Here is a 19,275-nt window from a genome sequence, read left to right on the forward strand (position 1 = left end):
TAACTCTGCACCAAGGGTGAATTTCGGGAACGTATTTTAATACTGTGTTAGTGGCCCACTAATACCTATATGAAAGCATCCATAAAATAGCAGAACACAGAAGCTTAGGTAAAGTTGGGAAATTCGTTTTTTGTGGCATCTTGTACCAACACTACCACCACAAGTGGTAATCTAAGAATAGTTGTAACTTTTTGTTTTTCTCTTGATTTGTCTTTCAGAACTTGGAAGGATTCGCTCTAAATTTATCGAACTGTTATTGGACCAAGATGTCATCAATCTCCTGCGTTACCTTAGGAAGATGAATGTGTTGAATGACGAGGAGAAGGAGACTGTAGAGGGGTGGATGACAAGTGAAGGCAAAGCACAATGTCTCATTGATACGGTGATGAAGAAAGGGGAGAGAGCAAGTAGCGTGATGGTTGATTATTTGACGGAGAAGCCCCCTGAACTATGGCCGACCCTGGGTCTGACCCCAACTTCTGCTCTGATCAGTGAGTTTAACATGTTAATAAAGTTCCCTTAACATGTGTGTTACGTTTTTCAGCATCTAATTTGCTGAAGTTTGGGGTCAATCAAAGGAATTGATGTTAAGCGTAATGCATGTAATGTAGTGGCCCAGAATCACGTATAAACTGTGTGTGTGTGTGTGTGTGTGTGTGTGTGTGTGTGTGTGTGTGTGTGTGTGTGTGTGTGTGTGTGTGTGTGTGTGTGTGTGTGTGTGTGTGTGTTTGTGTGTGTGTTTCACAGGCGAGTTGTGATTTTGAGTATATTTTAAAGAATTTATAAATTTTTAACCCAAAAATTGTCAATGCAGAGATAATTTGGTTGAGAAGAAACTTAAATTTGTTTAATTTGCCTTTTCTCTTGATTTGTATTTCAGAACTTGAAAGGATTGGCTCTAAATTAGTCCACACGTTGTCGGACCACGATGTCATCGATCTCCTGCGTTACCTTAGGGAGATGAATGTGTTGAATTACGAGGAGAAGAAGACTGTAGAGAGGAAGACGACCAGAGAATACAAAGCACGTTGTCTCATTGATACAGTTCGTGGGAAAGGGGAGAGAGAAAGTAGCCTGATGGTTGATTATCTGACGGCAAGGCAACCTGAACTATGCTTAACCCTGGGTCTGACCCCAACTTCTGCTCGGATCAGTGAGTTCAAAATGTTTATAAAGTTCCCTTAACATGTGTGTTAAGTTTTTTCACCAACTATTTTGCTTAAGTTTCGGTGTTAATCAAAGTAATTGCTGTTAAGCGTAATGCACCACTTCACCTGTAGGGGCCCAGAATCACATATAAACTGTGTGTGTGTGTGTGTGTGTGTGTGTGTGTGTGTGTGTGTGTGTGTGTGTGTGTGTGTGTTCGTGTGTGTGTGTGTGTGTGTGTGTTTCACAGGGGAGTAGTGATTTTGATTGTATATTTTAAAGAATTGATAAATTATTATCCCAGAAATTATCAATGCAGATTATTATGTTGAGAATTTTATTTTAATTCATTTAATTTGTCTTTTCTCTTGATTTGTCTTTCAGAACTTGAAAGGATTCGCTCTAAATTAGTCTACATGTTGTCATGCAACGATTTCATCAATCTCCTGCATTACCTTAGGAAGATGAATGTGTTGAATGACGAGGAGAAGAACACTGTAGAGGGGAAGACAAACAGTGAAGACAAAGAACGTTGTCTAATTGATACGGTAAAAGAGAAAGGGGGGAAAGCAAATAGCCTGATGGTTGATTATCTGACGGAGAAACACCCTGACCTATGCCCAACCCTGGATCCGACCAAAACTGCTCAGATCAGTGAGTTTAACATGTTTTTAAAGTTCCCTTAACATGCGTAAAGTTTTTTGTCCGTAACTAATTTGCTGAAGTTTCAGCGTCAATCAAAGTAATTGCTGTTAAGCGTAATGCACCACTTTACCTGCAGGGGCCAAGAATCACATATAAACTGCATATTTTAAGTGTGTGTGTGTGTGTGTGTGTGTGTGTGTGTGTGTGTGTGTGTTTGCGTGTTTGCGTGTCTGTGTGTGTGTGTGTGTGTGTGTGCAAGCGGGAATCGCTTGAAAAGGCGGTCGCCTTGGTAGGCGGTGCGCGGGCTGTGAATACCTCGGGGGCTGCTTGCAGTCATAGTTATTATTATTATTACTATTATTAATATTAACGCAGGGAGCGAGGGAGCAAAGAGGGAGAGGGCGGTTCTTAGTTGTTTAGTTTCATAACCTTGCTTCTCTTCTGCTCTTTCTACTCTCTCTTTAGAACTGTCAAATCTAATAATAGATGGTATTTAAGATTAATCGACACCAACAATGCATTCTGATACCAAAATCTTAAATATTGTCCATTATGTGTACTTAATGTAATCTGTAAATTAAGATGAACACACAGAAGCGGTAAAGTTGAGAAATTCGTTTTATTTGGCATCTTCAACCAACACTACAACAACAGGTGGTAATTTGAGAATAGTTGTAACGTTTTGCTTTGATGCCATTTTCCATTTCTCTTGACTTATCTTTCAGAACTTGGAAGGATTGGCTCTAAATTATTCGGCATGTTGTCGGACCACGACGTCATCAATCTCCTGCATTACCTGAGGGAGATGAATGTGTTGAACGACGAGGAGAAGAAGACTGTAGAGGGGAAGACAAACAGAGAAGACAAAGCACGTTGTCTCATTGATACGGTGTTGGAGAAAGGGGAGAGAGCAAGTAGCCTGATGGTTGATTATCTGACGAAGAGGCACCCTGAACTAAGGATAGGCGAGTTGCTATTTAAATGTATTTTTTCATTATTTTCAAAGGAATTATTTACCTTCATTAAATTATCATCTCGTTTATCCAAAACTATATGATTCTTAAATGTGTTAATAACAGGAGGAACTAAGGTCACGTAGTGAACTCAGCCTCCCACTGCGCAATGTGTCGTCGGAGTGATGTCTTTTCTGTGTCATTATTGGTCGTCAAATTTCGGTCCAATGAAGGGATTGTTTTGTAACGCCAGGCGACGTACTTTTTTCGACGTCTACCGAACGTCTAATGTTGACGTCCTCTGGACCTCTGTGCAAGGGCTATTTAGTGCAAATGTGGTCGTTTGTGTAGACTTGTAGACTCATTTTAGACATCTTTTTTTATACTACTTCTATAATTTATTTAATTTATTTGTATGTTGATGGTTTTTGCCATCAGAAAAGGATAAACGGCGATTTATTTAATTGCAGCGTCGGATAAATGATTATGGACCGATCAATGGCTCTTCCTCCCTCCGTCTAGCTCGCATGCTTTTGACCCACACGTAGGCCACATGCCAGTGCACACACACACACACACACACACACACACACACACACACACACACACACACACACACACACACACACACACACACTGATTGATTGATTGATGTTGAAAAGGCGTCCACAAACGACCACATTTTAACTAAATAGCCCATCCACGGAGGTCCCACAGAGGTCAACATTAGACGTCGAAAAAAGACGTTGCCTGGCGTTACAAAACAACCCCTTCAGTGGACCGAAATTTGACGACCAATAATGACTCAGAAAAGACGTCAATCCGACGGCATTGCGCAGTGTGATCATGTATACATTTCCTGCAGCTGTCATAGGCGTCCAAATGACGTCCAAAAAATGTATGACGTCCCAAAAAATTATGTCCAGAATTGGCCATGAACCGACCTGATATAAACATGATCTGCACGTCTATCCAACGTCCAATGTTTAGTGGGTTGGTTAGTCGTGGCACTTTGATCAAACACTGAAACAATTTGGTTTACCAGAAGTAAACGTTTAAAAAAAAAAAGTTTATTTTTATTTCAGTATTTCTTTAGTCCATTATTTTTCAATTAATGCCATCTTCAAATTCTCTTGATTTGTCTTTCAGGGTTTGGTGGGGATCCGTCATTCAGTAGCAGACAGGAGAGTCCTGGTCTGATGTCCCCGTCTCTGCCCCTCGAAATGCATGAAGGCGATAGCGAGCTGGGTAAGTCTCCTAGGTTTAGGACTAATAAGTAACATATCCCTCTATATCATAGTTTTTCCCTATCAAAATACATTAAACAAAACACACCAGATAATAACAGATCATATGATAACATAATAAGACCTCATTTAATAAATACTTTTTTTTAAAGAAGGTCAAAGGTGTGTGGCATGTTCTGGAATATCTTGGGGATCTGGGATAACAATTCTAAATCTATGGCTTGTTTCAAACATAAATCATTCACGTGACATATGGCACATATTTTAGATTAAAAACTTTTTGTGGAGGTCGACATTTTACTGAACCCACCAGAGTCCATTTCTATAGCTTCTCAAATGACAAAGACTGGAGAGCACTTGGTCAGACATAGTTCTTGGCAGTAAGATGTGTGTGTGTGTGTGTGTGTGTGTGTGTGTGTGTGTGTGTGTGTGTGTGTGTGTGTGTGTGTGCGCGCGCGTGCGTGCGTGCGTGCGTGCGTGCGTGATGTAAAAGTAGCACAATGAAGCAGTCTTAACTGGCAGTTCTACTAAAAACCCTCCTGGTCTCTGATTCAATCCAACATTAATCAGTTAAAATATCCATGCAACCCATCTATAATAAAATCCCTCAGATATTAAAGGCCTAATATGTAACATTTACCTATTAAATATACTTTGTTATATATTATGTTGAGTTACTTGACCAATCTAAAATGTTTAAACAATGTTCAAACCCAGAGATATCCATAGTTTTATTTACAGTAATGGTCCGTTGTGCCGTAGGTCAATGTGGATGGCGTCATATGGCCTTTACTCCTTGTGGGGGGAATTCAGGAACCAAGTCAATCGTTTCTGTCTAAACTGTTTAACGAAAGAGTCATCTGAATTTATAACAGTTAGGCTAGTTTATTTGAGTTAAAACGTGCACAAGCATACAACGAACATTCGCCCTCAGTTCGCCCTGCGCCTCTCTATTAGCTTCGCAAGGAGACGTCCCCAAATGGGAAATCAACCTCTGCCGCTCAAAGAGCTGCGCAAGCTGAAGTCTGCCGCATTGTCTAATGCGAGGACTTCTTAAACCGTGGCACAGGTCTCAGAAATGCTGAGATGAGCTCTGCTCCACAATAATGTTGCCGCGGTATACGGTATTACCGGTGTTACCGGTGTTGAGGCCAACACCGATTACTCGGTGTTGCACACCGGCAATACCGATTTTTTTTATTTATTTTTTTCAGTAATAAAAAATTCAGTAAAAATGAAGCCGTGAAGCCCTAATTCACACACACACGCACACATGTGGCACTTGTGGCGCTTGGTGGGTCAAATTCTCTGGGCGGGCAAGGCAGACAAAGGGGAGCTAACTTGGCCCCTTCTGACGACATTTGGGGCCAAATTCAAAATCAGAGTGTCTGAGCTTTCATTTTTCCAAGGCGGAGCAGGATACCTAGAGCTCGTTTTACACCAAACGTCATTTATAGCCACTGGGGGACCATAAACTGGCTAGGGGAACTCATATTAATGTTAGAAAACCTCATAAAGGGAGATTTTCATGCCATGGGAAAATATTAAACGTCAGCAACTGTTCTAAGACGTCTCACACTCATCCTTATTACAGCAATCACACAGCATCACAAAATACACGTTTTATAAAAATGGCTTAGGGTAGTTTGTTGCTTCCGCTTCGTATTTACTGTTGAGTCGTTGACGTTGTCTAGATGACGTGACGTGACGTCAGGTCTAGGTCGTGGGCACGGGCCATTGACGGAAGCCGCAGGGCGTATGGCTATTAAAAGTCTGTTGCGACTCTGACAGAGACACAGCGCTCAGGTTGAATTTATGAATGAAACTATGACAGTTCTATGACAGAACTGTCATATTTTCTGTCATAAATTCAACAGAACTTCTGTCGAATTTGATCCGTGATCCGTGAAAACCCTCCTTTTCTCTGATGCAATCAAACATTAATCAGTTAAAATATCCAAGATACACATCTATAATAAAATCCCTCAGATATTAAAGGCCATTATATGTAACATTTATGCATTAAATATACTATGTTATATATTCTGTTGAGTTTTGTATTTGCATAATCCGAAATGTTTCCAACAATGTTCAAACCCAGAGATATCCATAGTTTACTTTACAGCAACGGTCCGCTGCCGTCGGTCACATGTCTATGGCATCATATGGCCTTACCCCCTAACTTTAAGGAAACACACGAAAACAGTTATCCAGTAGAGGCCTTATTTATTGATATTATACTTCAATAGCAATCTAGCTTACTACGCTGTGGTACTATGTCAAGTGGCTCAGGCCAGACACCAAGCTAATGCAGTTTTTGCCATAAAGACTTTGTGAGGCAGTGAGATGAAAAGGCAGGACAAGTAGCCATCAGGGTTTCCCACAGCATTTTACAGCCTATTCTTGTTCCAGGTGTTATTTTGAATAATTGTGTTTAAATAATATTTGAGTAGTCTGTAGTCTATCACGCAAACAAAACCCATTCATTATTGTGCTCTTTCAGGACTTGTAAAGGATCGTTCTAAATCTGATAAGAAGAAGCTGTCATTCAGTAGCGGACAGGGGGGCCGTCCTGGTGAGCTATCCCCGTCTCCGCCCCTCAAAATGCCGGTGTTGGTGTCAGATTGACTTGGCTGCCAGATCGACTCTGGGTCCTAGATGCGCAATAATGACGCACTTCCTGTAAACGCTGTCTTTTAAATGCGCATGCGCGTTTCATTCATTCCCATGTTATTCCCAAGTATTAACGATCTCCTTTTGATCGTTAATACTAAAAGATCAAGTTTAGTATTAAACTTGATCGTTTCTATGTGGCATTCAGTCGGCCAATGCTGTGGTAAAGTGTGTAAAGTATGACCAAGTGTTTCTTTCGGTTCAATAGATAGAACTTTATCAATCCCCTGTAGGAGAAATTTGTTAATGTTTGTCCCTATAAAACAATAATGGTAAAATAATAAATACAAAACACGACGGTAACTGAGTAAGTCAAACCGTCCAATCTGAAGGCTCTACTTAAGCACTCCCCCTACTCACTTCCACCAATGCAAAGCGAACAGAACTGAGTTGGGGAGGGCGTAGCCTAACTAGTTTGTGTACGACCCAGAGAAACGCAACTCAAATTCAATGTGAACATATATGAGGTTTAATAAAATCCCGGACGATTTTGAAATTCCGCCACACATTTTTAAAAATGTGTCAAAAAGAGGGCATGTCCGGGCAAAAGAGGACGCCTGGTTACCCTACGTACGGGAAACCCATTTGATTCCTACCTGTAACACCTGTTAAATAGCGGCCCAAATTGGTCGGCGCTATCCTGGTCATTTCTCTGCGTGAGAAATGCGAAGTGTGGCGTGTGAGCGTGTGTCTCACGCCGAATACGTGAGACTTGAGAGCCCTGTTACCGATATTATCCCGGATATTGACAGTCGCAGTTCAGCAAAAGAGGCGTAGAAGAAGAAGGGGGCCAGATGTTGACAGTAATGGTTATGGAACTGTGCAGCGCCGTATAACGAATGTATTAAATATGCAAATTTGACCGGACCTGACTGGAAAGTATTACCCGATACAGTGGCGGGTGAAGTGACACAATTCACCCGCCACCATACAAATCCACCTGCAAATGCTATGTGGCGGGTGTTAATTTCCATCCCTGCCATGTACCCATCTTGAATTTGATAGACCATTTTCCTTGCTTTTGAGGAGGTCTGGTGGTCTCCGGATATAATAAATAAATATATATATATATATTTAAATAGGTGTGTATATATATATATATATATACATACATATTTTTATTTATTTATTTATTTATCATATACGTAGACCACCAGACCTCCTCGAAGCAACGAAAGTAGTCTATTCAATTCAAGATGGGTGGGCGAGAATAGTGATATAGTGCCATACCATCAGTATGAATTTCATTCATAGAATTTCCGAGAGGATGGTCATTGGTCAGATACAGATCTCGTTATAACAATAATTTATATCAATGTAACAAGAAAGGATGTCATGGTACCTACACGGTTATAATTATTTAAATATAATTAACTAAATAATTATGCTGATTTATATCTAATATATATTTTAATTTTTCATTAATTCAATATTAAACCAATGCATTTCAATCGGGAGATTATTTCAGACTTCAGAAGGGGGGGGCGGGCTGCGCAGGATTCATCAAAACAACGTTCCGATTCCTCAAATCTTTTCAGCAGACCCCCTCAAAAACGGAAACTAACCACGTCCCTTAAACCCAGTCTCGCACCAGATTATAGTAAAACTGCCCACAGTGGAAAGGCATTACAATAACGGCTCTAAATATGTGACACGCCTAAATCTTTTTGGCCTATTATTTTCAATGGGCCTGCATCCACGTCATGTGACTGTCATGGTTGCTATGGTGTTTGCCATCAACTGCCCCCCATATCTTTAAATTTTCCACAGTTTAGACTTGTAATTAATACTTTTTTAATCACTGTCTGGTGGCTAGTTACGTCACTCAAGCTTATTGATTTAACAAGGCAGGTTTTTTTTAAAATAATGAATTATTTTAAAAAACCCTGCCTCGTTAAATATCATGTGTGAGAGGTCATTCCTCCCCCTGAGTGTGTATTGACTATTTCTGGTGATTGAAATGCCCATTGCAAGCTTCCTATTTATGTCTAGTGTACCCCTGCTTTCCACAAGCCCCCCCCCCCCCTCATTGATACGGATAATTGTTGCCACGCCCCAGTGGTGGTGGTGTCATATCTATGAAAGAGGGCAATCAAGTATACTACAATGATGATCAGTTAGGAGGCCGAAGCCCTAAAGGAAGTGATGCAATAGGTAATTCCTGAGTCAAGGACGGTAACAAGTAAGCTATAGACCTGGGGTCTCTTTCATATCAACGGGGGTCTCAAAGGATACATACGATGATCAATTTATGGATTCCAAGAAATTACTCGGCAAGTTGTCCCTCTCGTTGCACCTCACCCAGCGGCTCGCTTGCAAGATTTCCGCCTGAAATTCTTCTCAGACCTACACCCTAGCCATCCAACATGCATATCTGAGAATCAGGCCTCTCTTTAATAATGACAAAAAAAGGGGCGTGGTGCCGGCTCCTTTTGATCTTTTGACCCCAGATTTCAAAAACATGTTCACAGGCCAGCTGTATCTACACACCTTTATGCACACACATGCAGTGTGAGCCTTTCCTGAAGGGCTGGAGCCCCCCAGTTGATAGTCGTATGCATCCTATGAGACCCACTTTGATATAAAAGAGATCCCAGGTCTATAGCTTACTTGTTAATGTCCTCGACTATTGCATCACTTCCTTTAGGGCTTCGGCCTCCTAATTGATCATTGTAGTATTGTAGGCGCCTGGTCTGTGATGCTCAACAGTGGGATAACCAATCGGAACAGAAACAGGGTTTGCGGTGAAATCGAACTAATGACCTTTATGTATAAGGTGCGGGGGAAAGGGAGGGAGGCAAAAGGCAACTCAAATCAATTCAAATTGGTCGATATTGCAACTTAGCCTACGTTGACACGAAGCTATGAAAGGTAAGCCGTCTTTGTCTAAAACTATCTTAGGACTTCGTAACATCTGAGTATACCTTATGAGGCTACTGTATGATATTATATGCGCATTGGTTTCATGAGAACTTAATACGATCCACTGGGATCCACTGATTCATTATCGTCCACTCGGGATTACATTTGTGTGGAATACAACCTTACACTTGGAAGGTGTATAGTTGACATCGTAAGACTGACTGACGATCCTTTTTCATATCGTAGGACAAATATCCGATAAGACGGTGGTAAAGCCAAGGACAAAAAACAAAGGTAAGGGTTTTGCTGTGATCCTTGGCTCCTTTGAGTACATATTAGATATTTTCTTCTAAAAATGCTGATTTGACCGGAAACCTTTCATAGGCTTGTTAGAGGTTTGTAGGTTCGCCCTAGCCCAGCCTACTACAATTTGTGTTTTACTAATTAAGTACCTTTGCTGTATGGTCTATGTACAGATAAATATAAATATTAATGCATAGCAGTACACACCTACCTACCTGTACTTAAAACATTGGGCCAAATAGTAGGCCCCCAAACATATAGGTTACATTAAGAGCACAGACAACGGACAACGTTTGACCGAGCTGGCCCAAGACAGAACACCTCCCCGACTGCATCTCACTTGAATTACTATATAACGAGAAACTGCTGATTCTTATGGAAAAGTGACCTTAATGTAGCATATTTTGATTAAACCAAGTCTAGCAAACAAACATCTTATTGATGAGATATGTTGTGGGGGACAAGGTGGTAGGACAAACGGTTTAAAATATACAGAGGTCAAGAAGAGTTTAATCAATGTCTCTTAAATTCTGTTGTCCACAATTCAGGACTATGTGTTGAACACCCTGCCTGAACTATCGTGTTTGCACGTCGTCATTTTATATTGCCTTTTGATTTCTCTTCCAGGGGAGCTTCAAAGGATCCATTATGAATTTGTGAAGACAGTTAAAATCGCAGTTATCAGAGGTCTCCTGGATGACCTTTTGCAGCAGAAAGTGTTCAGTACTGAGGACAAAGACTCCGTGATGGAGAAGGGGAAGATCAAAACAGACCGGGCAAGGTGTCTGATCGACATGGTTATCGGGAAAGGGGAGAAACAAAGTCGGATAATGATTAAAAGTATGAAGAAGAGGGACCCTGACTTATGCTCCACCCTGGGTCTGATCTCTTCTCCTGCTGGTGTGGGTGAGTTGTTACCATGAATTTACTTTTTAAAGAAACGGTCAGTATCTGCTTTGTTTTGACAAGAGGGGAGCTTCTTTGTCCTTTAATCCACTGGGATCCACTGATTCATTATCGTCCACTCGGGATTACATTTGTGTGGAATACAACCTTACACTTGAAAGGTGTATGGTTGACATCGTAAGACTGACTGACGATCCTTTTTCATATCGTAGGACAAATATCCAATAAGACGGTGGTAAAGCCAAGGACAAAAAACAAAGGTAAGGGTTTTGCTGTGATCCTTGGCTCCTCTGAGCACATATTAGATATTTTCTTCTAAAAATGCTGATTTGACCGGAAACCTTTCATAGGCTTGTTAGAGGTTTGTAGGTTCGCCCTAGCCCAGCCTACTACAATTTGTGTTTTACTAATTAAGTACCTTTGCTGTATGGTCTATGTACAGATAAATATAAATATTAATGCATAGCAGTACACACCTACCTACCTGTACTTAAAACATTGGGCCAAATAGTAGGCCCCCAAACATATAGGTTACATTAAGAGCACAGACAACGGACAACGTTTGACCGAGCTGGCCCAAGACAGAACACCTCACCGACGGCATCTCACTTGAATTACTATATAACGAGAAACTGCTGATTCTTATGGAAAAGTGACCTTAATGTAGCATATTTTGATTAAACCAAGTCTAGCAAACAAACATCTTATTGATGAGATATGTTGTGGGGGACAAGGTGGTAGGACAAACGGTTTAAAATATACAGAGGTCAAGAAGAGTTTAATCAATGTCTCTTAAATTCTGTTGTCCACAATTCAGGACTATGTGTTGACCACCCTGCCTGAACTATCGTGTTTGCACGTCGTCATTTTATATTGCCTTTTGATTTCTCTTCCAGGGGAGCTTCAAAGGATCCATTCTGAATTTGTGAAGACAGTTAAAATCGCAGTTATCAAAGGTCTCCTGGATGACCTTTTGCAGCAGAAAGTGTTCAGTACTGAGGACAAAGACTCTGTGATGGAGAAGGGGAAGATCAAAACGGACATGGCAAGGTGTCTGATCGACATGGTTATCGGGAAAGGGGAGAAACAAAGTCGGATAATGATTGAAAGAATGAAGAAGAGGGACCGTGACTTATGCTCCACCCTGGGTCTGATCTCTTCTCCTGCTGGTGTGGGTGAGTTGTTACCATGAATTTACTTTTTAAAGAAACGGTCAGTATCTGCTTTGTTTTGACAAGAGGGGAGCTTCTTTGTCCTTTAATCCACTGGGATCCACTGATTCATTATCGTCCACTCGGGATTACATTTGTGTGGAATACAACCTTACACTTGAAAGGTGTATGGTTGACATCGTAAGACTGACTGACGATCCTTTTTCATATCGTAGGACAAATATCCAATAAGACGGTGGTAAAGCCAAGGACAAAAAACAAAGGTAAGGGTTTTGCTGTGATCCTTGGCTCCTCTGAGCACATATTAGATATTTTCTTCTAAAAATGCTGATTTGACCGGAAACCTTTCATAGGCTTGTTAGAGGTTTGTAGGTTCGCCCTAGCCCAGCCTACTACAATTTGTGTTTTACTAATTAAGTACCTTTGCTGTATGGTCTATGTACAGATAAATATAAATATTAATGCATAGCAGTACACACCTACCTACCTGTACTTAAAACATTGGGCCAAATAGTAGGCCCCCAAACATATAGGTTACATTAAGAGCACAGACAACGGACAACGTTTGACCGAGCTGGCCCAAGACAGAACACCTCACCGACTGCATCTCACTTGAATTACTATATAACGAGAAACTGCTGATTCTTATGGAAAAGTGACCTTAATGTAGCATATTTTGATTAAACCAAGTCTAGCAAACAAACATCTTATTGATGAGATATGTTGTGGGGGACAAGGTGGTAGGACAAACGGTTTAAAATATACAGAGGTCAAGAAGAGTTTAATCAATGTCTCTTAAATTCTGTTGTCCACAATTCAGGACTATGTGTTGACCACCCTGCCTGAACTATCGTGTTTGCACGTCGTCATTTTATATTGCCTTTTGATTTCTCTTCCAGGGGAGCTTCAAAGGATCCATTCTGAATTTGTGAAGACAGTTAAAATCGCAGTTATCAAAGGTCTCCTGGATGACCTTTTGCAGCAGAAAGTGTTCAGTACTGAGGACAAAGACTCTGTGATGGAGAAGGGGAAGATCAAAACGGACATGGCAAGGTGTCTGATCGACATGGTTATCGGGAAAGGGGAGAAACAAAGTCGGATAATGATTGAAAGTATGAAGAACAGGGACCGTGACTTATGCTCCACCCTGGGTCTGATCTCTTCTCCTGCTGGTGTGGGTGAGTTGTTACCATGAATGTACTTTTTAAAGAAACGGTCAGTACCTGCTTTGTTTTGACAAGAGGGGAGCTTCTTTGTCCTTTAATCCACTGGGATCCACTGATTCATTATCGTCCACTCGGGATTACATTTGTGTGGAATACAACCTTACACTTGGAAGGTGTATGGTTGACATCGTAAGACTGACTGACGATCCTTTTTCATATCGTAGGACAAATATCCGATAAGACGGTGGTAAAGCCAAGGACACAAAACAAAGGTAAGGGTTTTGCTGTGATCCTTGGCTCCTCTGAGTACATATTAGATATTTTCTTCTAAAAATGCAGATTTGACCGGAAACCTTTCATAGGCTTGTTAGAGGTTTGTAGGTTCGCCCTAGCCCAGCCTACTACAATTTGTGTTTTACTTATTAAGTATCTTTGCTGTATGGTCTATGTACAGATAAATATAAATATTAATGCATAGCAGTACACACCTACCTACCTGTACTTAAAACATTGGGCCAAATAGTAGGCCCCCAAACATTGTTGATATAGGTTACATTAAGAGCACAGACAACGGACAACGTTTGACCGAGCTGGCCCAAGACAGAACACCTCACCGACTGCATCTCCCTTGAATTACTATATAACGAGAAACTGCTGATTCTTATGGAAAAGTGACCTTAATGTAGCATATTTTGATTAAACCAAGTCTAGCAAACAAACATCTTATTGATGAGATATGTTGTGGGGGACAAGGTGGTGGGACAAACGGTTTACAATATACAGAGGTCAAGAAGAGTTTAATCAATGTCTCTTAAATTCTGTGGTCCACAATTCAGGGCTATGTGTTGACCACCCTGCCTGAACTATCGTGTTTGCACGTCGTCATTTTATATTGCCTTTTGATTTCTCTTCCAGGGGAGCTTCAAAGGATCCATTCTGAATTTGTGAAGACAGTTAAAATCGCAGTTATCAAAGGTCTCCTGGATGACCTTTTGCAGCAGAAAGTGTTCAGTACTGAGGACAAAGACTCTGTGATGGAGAAGGGGAAGATCAAAACGGACATGGCAAGGTGTCTGATCGACATGGTTATCAGGAAAGGGGAGAGAGCAAGTCGGATAATGATTGAAAGTATGATGAAGAGGGACCCTGACTTATGCCCCACCCTGGGTCTGATCGCTTCTCCTGCTGGTGTGGGTGAGTTGCTACCATGAATGTACTTGTAAAGAAACGTTCAGTACCAGCTTTGTTTTGACAAGAGGGGAGCTTCTTTGTCCTTTAATCCACTGGGATCCACTGATTCATTATCGTCCACTCGGGATTACATTTGGGTGGAATAAAACTTTACACTTGGAAGGTGTATTGTTGACATCGTAAGACTGACTGACGATCCTTTTTCATATCGTAGGACATACATCCGACAAGACGGAGGTAAAGCCAAGGAAACAAAATAAAGGTAAGGGTTTTGCTGTGATCCTTGGCTCCTCTGAGAACATATTACATATTTCCTTCTAAAAATGCTGATTCGACCGGAAACCTTTCATAGGTTTGTTGCAGGTTTGTGGACTCGCCCTAACCCCGTAAATCAGTGGCGATTTCTCTAAGACTACAAGGGAAGCTTGGCCTCACCTAAAACTTAAAAAGTCAAATATATACTGTTGTGTTAACATTTCATTGACTAAAAATGCGTTAGAAAACTTCAATCTCGAAGACGAGTTTGTTCAGAATCAGCTGTTTATCGCAGGTCGACTGACTATATTTCCTTCTCATAAATTCCCATAGCGCCACAGTGCATTTGCTTATTGAAAGTAACCGTCTACCGACTTCAATGGGGCTGCGTAGAAAAACTTATTTTAGTGCGTTGACGGTCATGGATTATGCTGCGATTATGTCCCTCCCACGGACTAGGCTTTGTCCAGTTAGGCTTTGTCAGATTGCACCAGAAGGTTTGGTGAGATACTCTGCCGTTTTTGCTTTGCCTGTTTCTGCTCTACCAATTCAATTCTCTGCCTTGTGATTTTCTGTTTTTTGGATTTTTCATTCTATGTTGGAACTTTGCCTGGATCTTTTGTGCGTTACAGTTTTGACTCTAAGATTGACTTTTTGGCTTGTCTACCCTGTGTTTGAATCCCTCCAATGAATAAATATTTTTGCCTGGGTCTTCACCTGGGTCCTTATCTGCAACCCTTAACAATGGAGTTGGACAGTGCAATGCCTCAGCTTTACAAAATGTTCTCATTAGTGGCAACAATAGGAGCTACATCTGCAGGTGTAGAAAGGAGCTTCTCCTGTTTAAAGTGGCTCAAGTCCTACACCCGTAACACAATGGGCCAAGGCCGTTTAACCAGCCTATCTCAGCTGGCCACTGAGAGGACAATGATGGTCACTGGAAAAGACAGCTAGTTGGTATCACAGGGTCTCAGAGCATTTCCTTGAAAGGGAACAGGGCAGAATTTACACATAAATAAATTGACAATTTATATAATGTACGTCTTCAGGAAATGGAGGCCTGAAAAGAAATGGAAGTAAATCAGAAGAAGTGGCCAATAAGAAACCTTGCACGGTTGATGTGTCAGGTGAGCGGGTGTCATCTTTTGAATCAGATGATTGGTCTCAGGACAAATGTTTAAGAAGTATGTTTCATGAGTGTTTTATCTTTTGAGATGACTTGATCTGCCTGTATGTGGATTGTCTTTGTCTTTTTTTCCCAGACAGCATCACTGAAAACCGCTCCATAGGGCAGACTCTGACTGACAAGGAGCTCATGAATGTGGCCAAAACGCTGGGAAATGAGTGGGAGCAGATTGCCATCCATCTGCAAATAACGACCAAAGCTTTGGAGGACATCAAGGCAGAACATAGATCTGTGGCCATGCAGAAGCTGAAGATGTTGGTGATGTGGAAGTGCCGAAGTCCACCAGGAAAGGCCACAGCTCAGGACCTGCTGGAAGGTCTGAAAGACCTGGAGGACGTACCGGCCGAGACTCGTCAGTTATTGACGGATAAAGTACTTCACCCACGCACGGTGAACGTCCAGACCATTTGAGCAGCTCCCCTCTTTTACAGGATCCATTAGTTGACATTACATATTATTTGTGGTAGTAATGTAGTGTGGTCGCAGTTGCAATTGAGTTTAACTTGTTTTTTGTATGTGCACTAAGGACGTGTCTCTTTGCTTCCTCAGACTTGATTAAGCAGTTGCCATAGTGAACTAGATGGCTCTGTCCAAAGAGAACAATGAAGATATGCAGAATAACCTGAAACAGTGAAGCTGTCTGTGAATGCATCCTGGTCGTTGGGATACGGCCAGATGATGACAACAGAGACATTATTCAAAAGTGTAAGCAGCCGTAAGAGCTAGGCTCTTGTCGAGTCCATCTTTACCGTATAAACTGTTTAAATGGCACAATTGCTCATCCAGCTTTGCTCCACCAGTGGTCAAGATGCATTATGTGCCAAGGCATTTTTGAAGCGTCAGTATCAGTTGGGACCCTGTGCTGTGTTATCGGCCCCTTCCACAATGATTAAAATATGGACCGTTTTTTTAAATTCTGTACTTTTAGATTACATTTATCTAACTGACACTTAAGTGCAAAGCGACTTACAGTAATTGCATTCCACAATGGGAGATTCAACCCAAAAAGAGCAGGAATCGTGCAAGTACATGAAATGCATTCGGTAAGGAAACTTCTTTAAGTGCTAAATTATAGAAACAAGAGATGAGTTTTCAGTCTGCAATCTTTTTCCAAATGTCTTGAACTTAAAGTAATTAATGATGTCATGTTTAGAATAGGTCCTCCTTCTTTTGCTATTACTAAGCTATTCCCCTCAGGTACCTCCTATAGACAAGACTAGATGGTTGAGATCACAGAGTTTCTGAAACAAGTTGACTATATGCCAAAGAAAGATAATGATCATTGCTAGTATTGTGTCAGTTCATTGTTTTTATATATATTATGTTAACTTTCTGAGACCGAGCCAGGAAGGTTCAGACGTCTGTTTGGTGAAAAATAAAAGTGGTTTGTGGGAAAGGCTTCCTTCTTGCTTTATTGTCCAACATATTTCTGTACTAGTCATGCCAACATATTCAATATCAATTAAAACGTTAATGACATTAATATAATTCAACAGCATTCAATAGATAATGGGATACATTAGTGTGAAGCTATTAGTCCCATTCAGCTCAATGATTAGTAATTATTATGTTGACATGGAAAGAAAATTGCATTCAATGTAAAAGGACCTTTACTTGTAAGCTGTGACCTATAGTTTTACATTTACAGACTTAACTAGAATTCTTACCATTCCTGAAGAAATGGTACTTGCACTGCCACTACATCTGTGTATTTGTTTGTGTATGTGTATATATTACGTATGTATGCAGCAAATTGTATCCTGGATCGTGTTCTGACAAGGCCATCGTGGAATCCTGGAGGTCTTCAAGGCAGGTGATCTCATACTTGCTGATGAGGGATTTCTAATCGTAGCCATTGTGCCAGAAGGAGTTAGTGTCAACATACCTCCATTTTTTATCATGGCAGGTTGAAAGAGTGATCAAACTAATTTAAGACATTGCAGGGACCAGGATCCATGTTGAAAGGGCAAAAGCCCATTTGAAAGAATTTAAAATCCTGCGTTTCCTTCCGCACACCTTGCGAAGCAACGCTGATGTGGTGGTGCAGCTCTGCTGTGCTTTAGTAAATCCAGAATCCATTGAGGATTTACGATTCATTTGGATAAGTTAGTTCCAGTTTGCAGAGCCCACCACAGTGAAATAAAATGTACTTGAATTCGGTGTTTGAATCGCTTTCAGCAGAATTTAAAAAAAGAACAAATTAGATCACTAAATGAAGGTATAATTACCTTCACTATACCCATTGTTCTCCTTGGAGGTTTTGGATCAATAGCGTCCCTGTTCGAAGGTACCGTCCTCCTGATGAAGGTAGAAGGACATCTCCTGCACTGAGTCCCTCCACCAGAATGGGCCCTTCACCTCAACGATGTCTGTCTCTCCCGCCAGACCATCGGGGAGGCACCCAGGATCCCAGAGTCAGCCAGCCACAAACCAGGCCCTCTGACCTTCATGCCCGTAGCTTCTTCAAATGCCTGCTTCCCTTTCTGCTCAGCTCTACCCCACTGTACAGCCAGCACTCCATGCAGTTCCTGATTCCCAGAGCTTAGAAATGAGGGAAGGGATGACACACTTCGCCATCAGCACCCTTCCAAAATGGCTTGCCGCCAGCCGCCCCTTCCTCAGAGCATGCCAGAGGGGATTGTCCTTCTGCCCCGCTGTCTGAGTCGCCAGTGCAGACCAGTAAAGAATTACATCCCACTCACAGCCTGTTCACCACAATGAAGAGCATTGGGTGTGATCGGACTTCAAAAATAACACAATGATCCATACATTTTACATTCCTTAAGTTTCCTTTTGATTTACAGGATATGATAACTAACGTGATCTTATTTGTCTATGTAGTGTCAACATGACTATAAGGAAGGGGCATATTGATCTTCCCAATTATTTATCTTATTGTTTGTTATACCATCATCATAGTAATAATAATAATAATGGATTGAATTCATATAGCGCTTTTCTAGACACTCAAAGACGCTTTACAGTGAAGGGGGGACCTAACCACCACCAATGGTAATGGTTGATATTATTGCGCAGTGAACATCTAAATCTGAGTATTTTGCTCCAGCTGGCAAACCCAATAGATAGAGTTCAGATTTATTGACCGTTTTTAAAGCAGTTCTATAATAATAATAATAATAATAATACATTTAATTTAGAGGCGCCTTTCAAGACACCCAAGGTCACCTTACAGAGCATATAGTCATCATAAATTGTTTAAGAAAAACAAGAAATTGTGGAAAAAATAAACATAATAAAAAAAAAGACAAAACAAACAAACAATCACGTTAGACGTGTGCGAGTTTGAACAGGTGAGTTTTGAGTTGTGACTTGAAGGTTGTAATGGTGTCTGACTGTTTTATGTGTGGGGGGAGGGAGTTCCAGAGCCTGGGTGCTGAACAGCTAAATGACCGGGCACCCATTGTAGTGAGTCGTGATGTAGGGATACATAGTAGTCCAGCAGAGGTTGAGCGGGAGGGAGTGTATTCTTGGAGGAGGTCGCAGTGGTAACTGGGGGCTAGGTTGTGGAGAGCTTTGTAGGTGAGGAGTAGGGTTTTGTATTGGATGTGG

The 19,275-nt window shown here is 41.2% G+C and overlaps 2 protein-coding genes across 4 annotated transcripts in view; both read left to right on the top strand.

The window, feature by feature from the left end:
- LOC115560655 (uncharacterized) overlaps positions 1-19,275 on the top strand; it is a 553,265-nt gene that overhangs the window by 462,649 nt on the left and 71,341 nt on the right. The window contains exons 17-26 of the mRNA XM_030380069.1: positions 9,773-9,820; positions 10,457-10,735; positions 10,948-10,995; positions 11,632-11,910; positions 12,123-12,170; positions 12,807-13,085; positions 13,298-13,345; positions 13,989-14,267; positions 14,479-14,526; positions 15,569-15,646. Coding sequence (XP_030235929.1) covers positions 9,773-9,820; positions 10,457-10,735; positions 10,948-10,995; positions 11,632-11,910; positions 12,123-12,170; positions 12,807-13,085; positions 13,298-13,345; positions 13,989-14,267; positions 14,479-14,526; positions 15,569-15,646 — 1,434 coding nt within the window. The remainder of the gene's footprint in view (positions 1-9,772; positions 9,821-10,456; positions 10,736-10,947; positions 10,996-11,631; positions 11,911-12,122; positions 12,171-12,806; positions 13,086-13,297; positions 13,346-13,988; positions 14,268-14,478; positions 14,527-15,568; positions 15,647-19,275) is intronic.
- The window catches only part of LOC115560657 (uncharacterized), a 360,390-nt gene that overhangs the window by 249,185 nt on the left and 91,930 nt on the right, over positions 1-19,275 (top strand). Inside the window, exon 30 of one of the 3 annotated variants that reach the window (XR_003979796.1) lies at positions 16,255-17,104. The exons of the other annotated variants lie outside the window; for them this stretch is intronic. The gene's annotated coding sequence lies outside the window, so the exon portion shown is untranslated. Of the gene's footprint in view, positions 1-16,254; positions 17,105-19,275 lie in introns of those variants that run through there. 3 annotated transcript variants of the gene reach the window in all.

This window comes from Gadus morhua, chromosome 16 (genome assembly GCF_902167405.1).
Source record: "Gadus morhua chromosome 16, gadMor3.0, whole genome shotgun sequence".
NCBI classification, from domain to species: Eukaryota; Metazoa; Chordata; class Actinopteri; order Gadiformes; family Gadidae; genus Gadus; species Gadus morhua.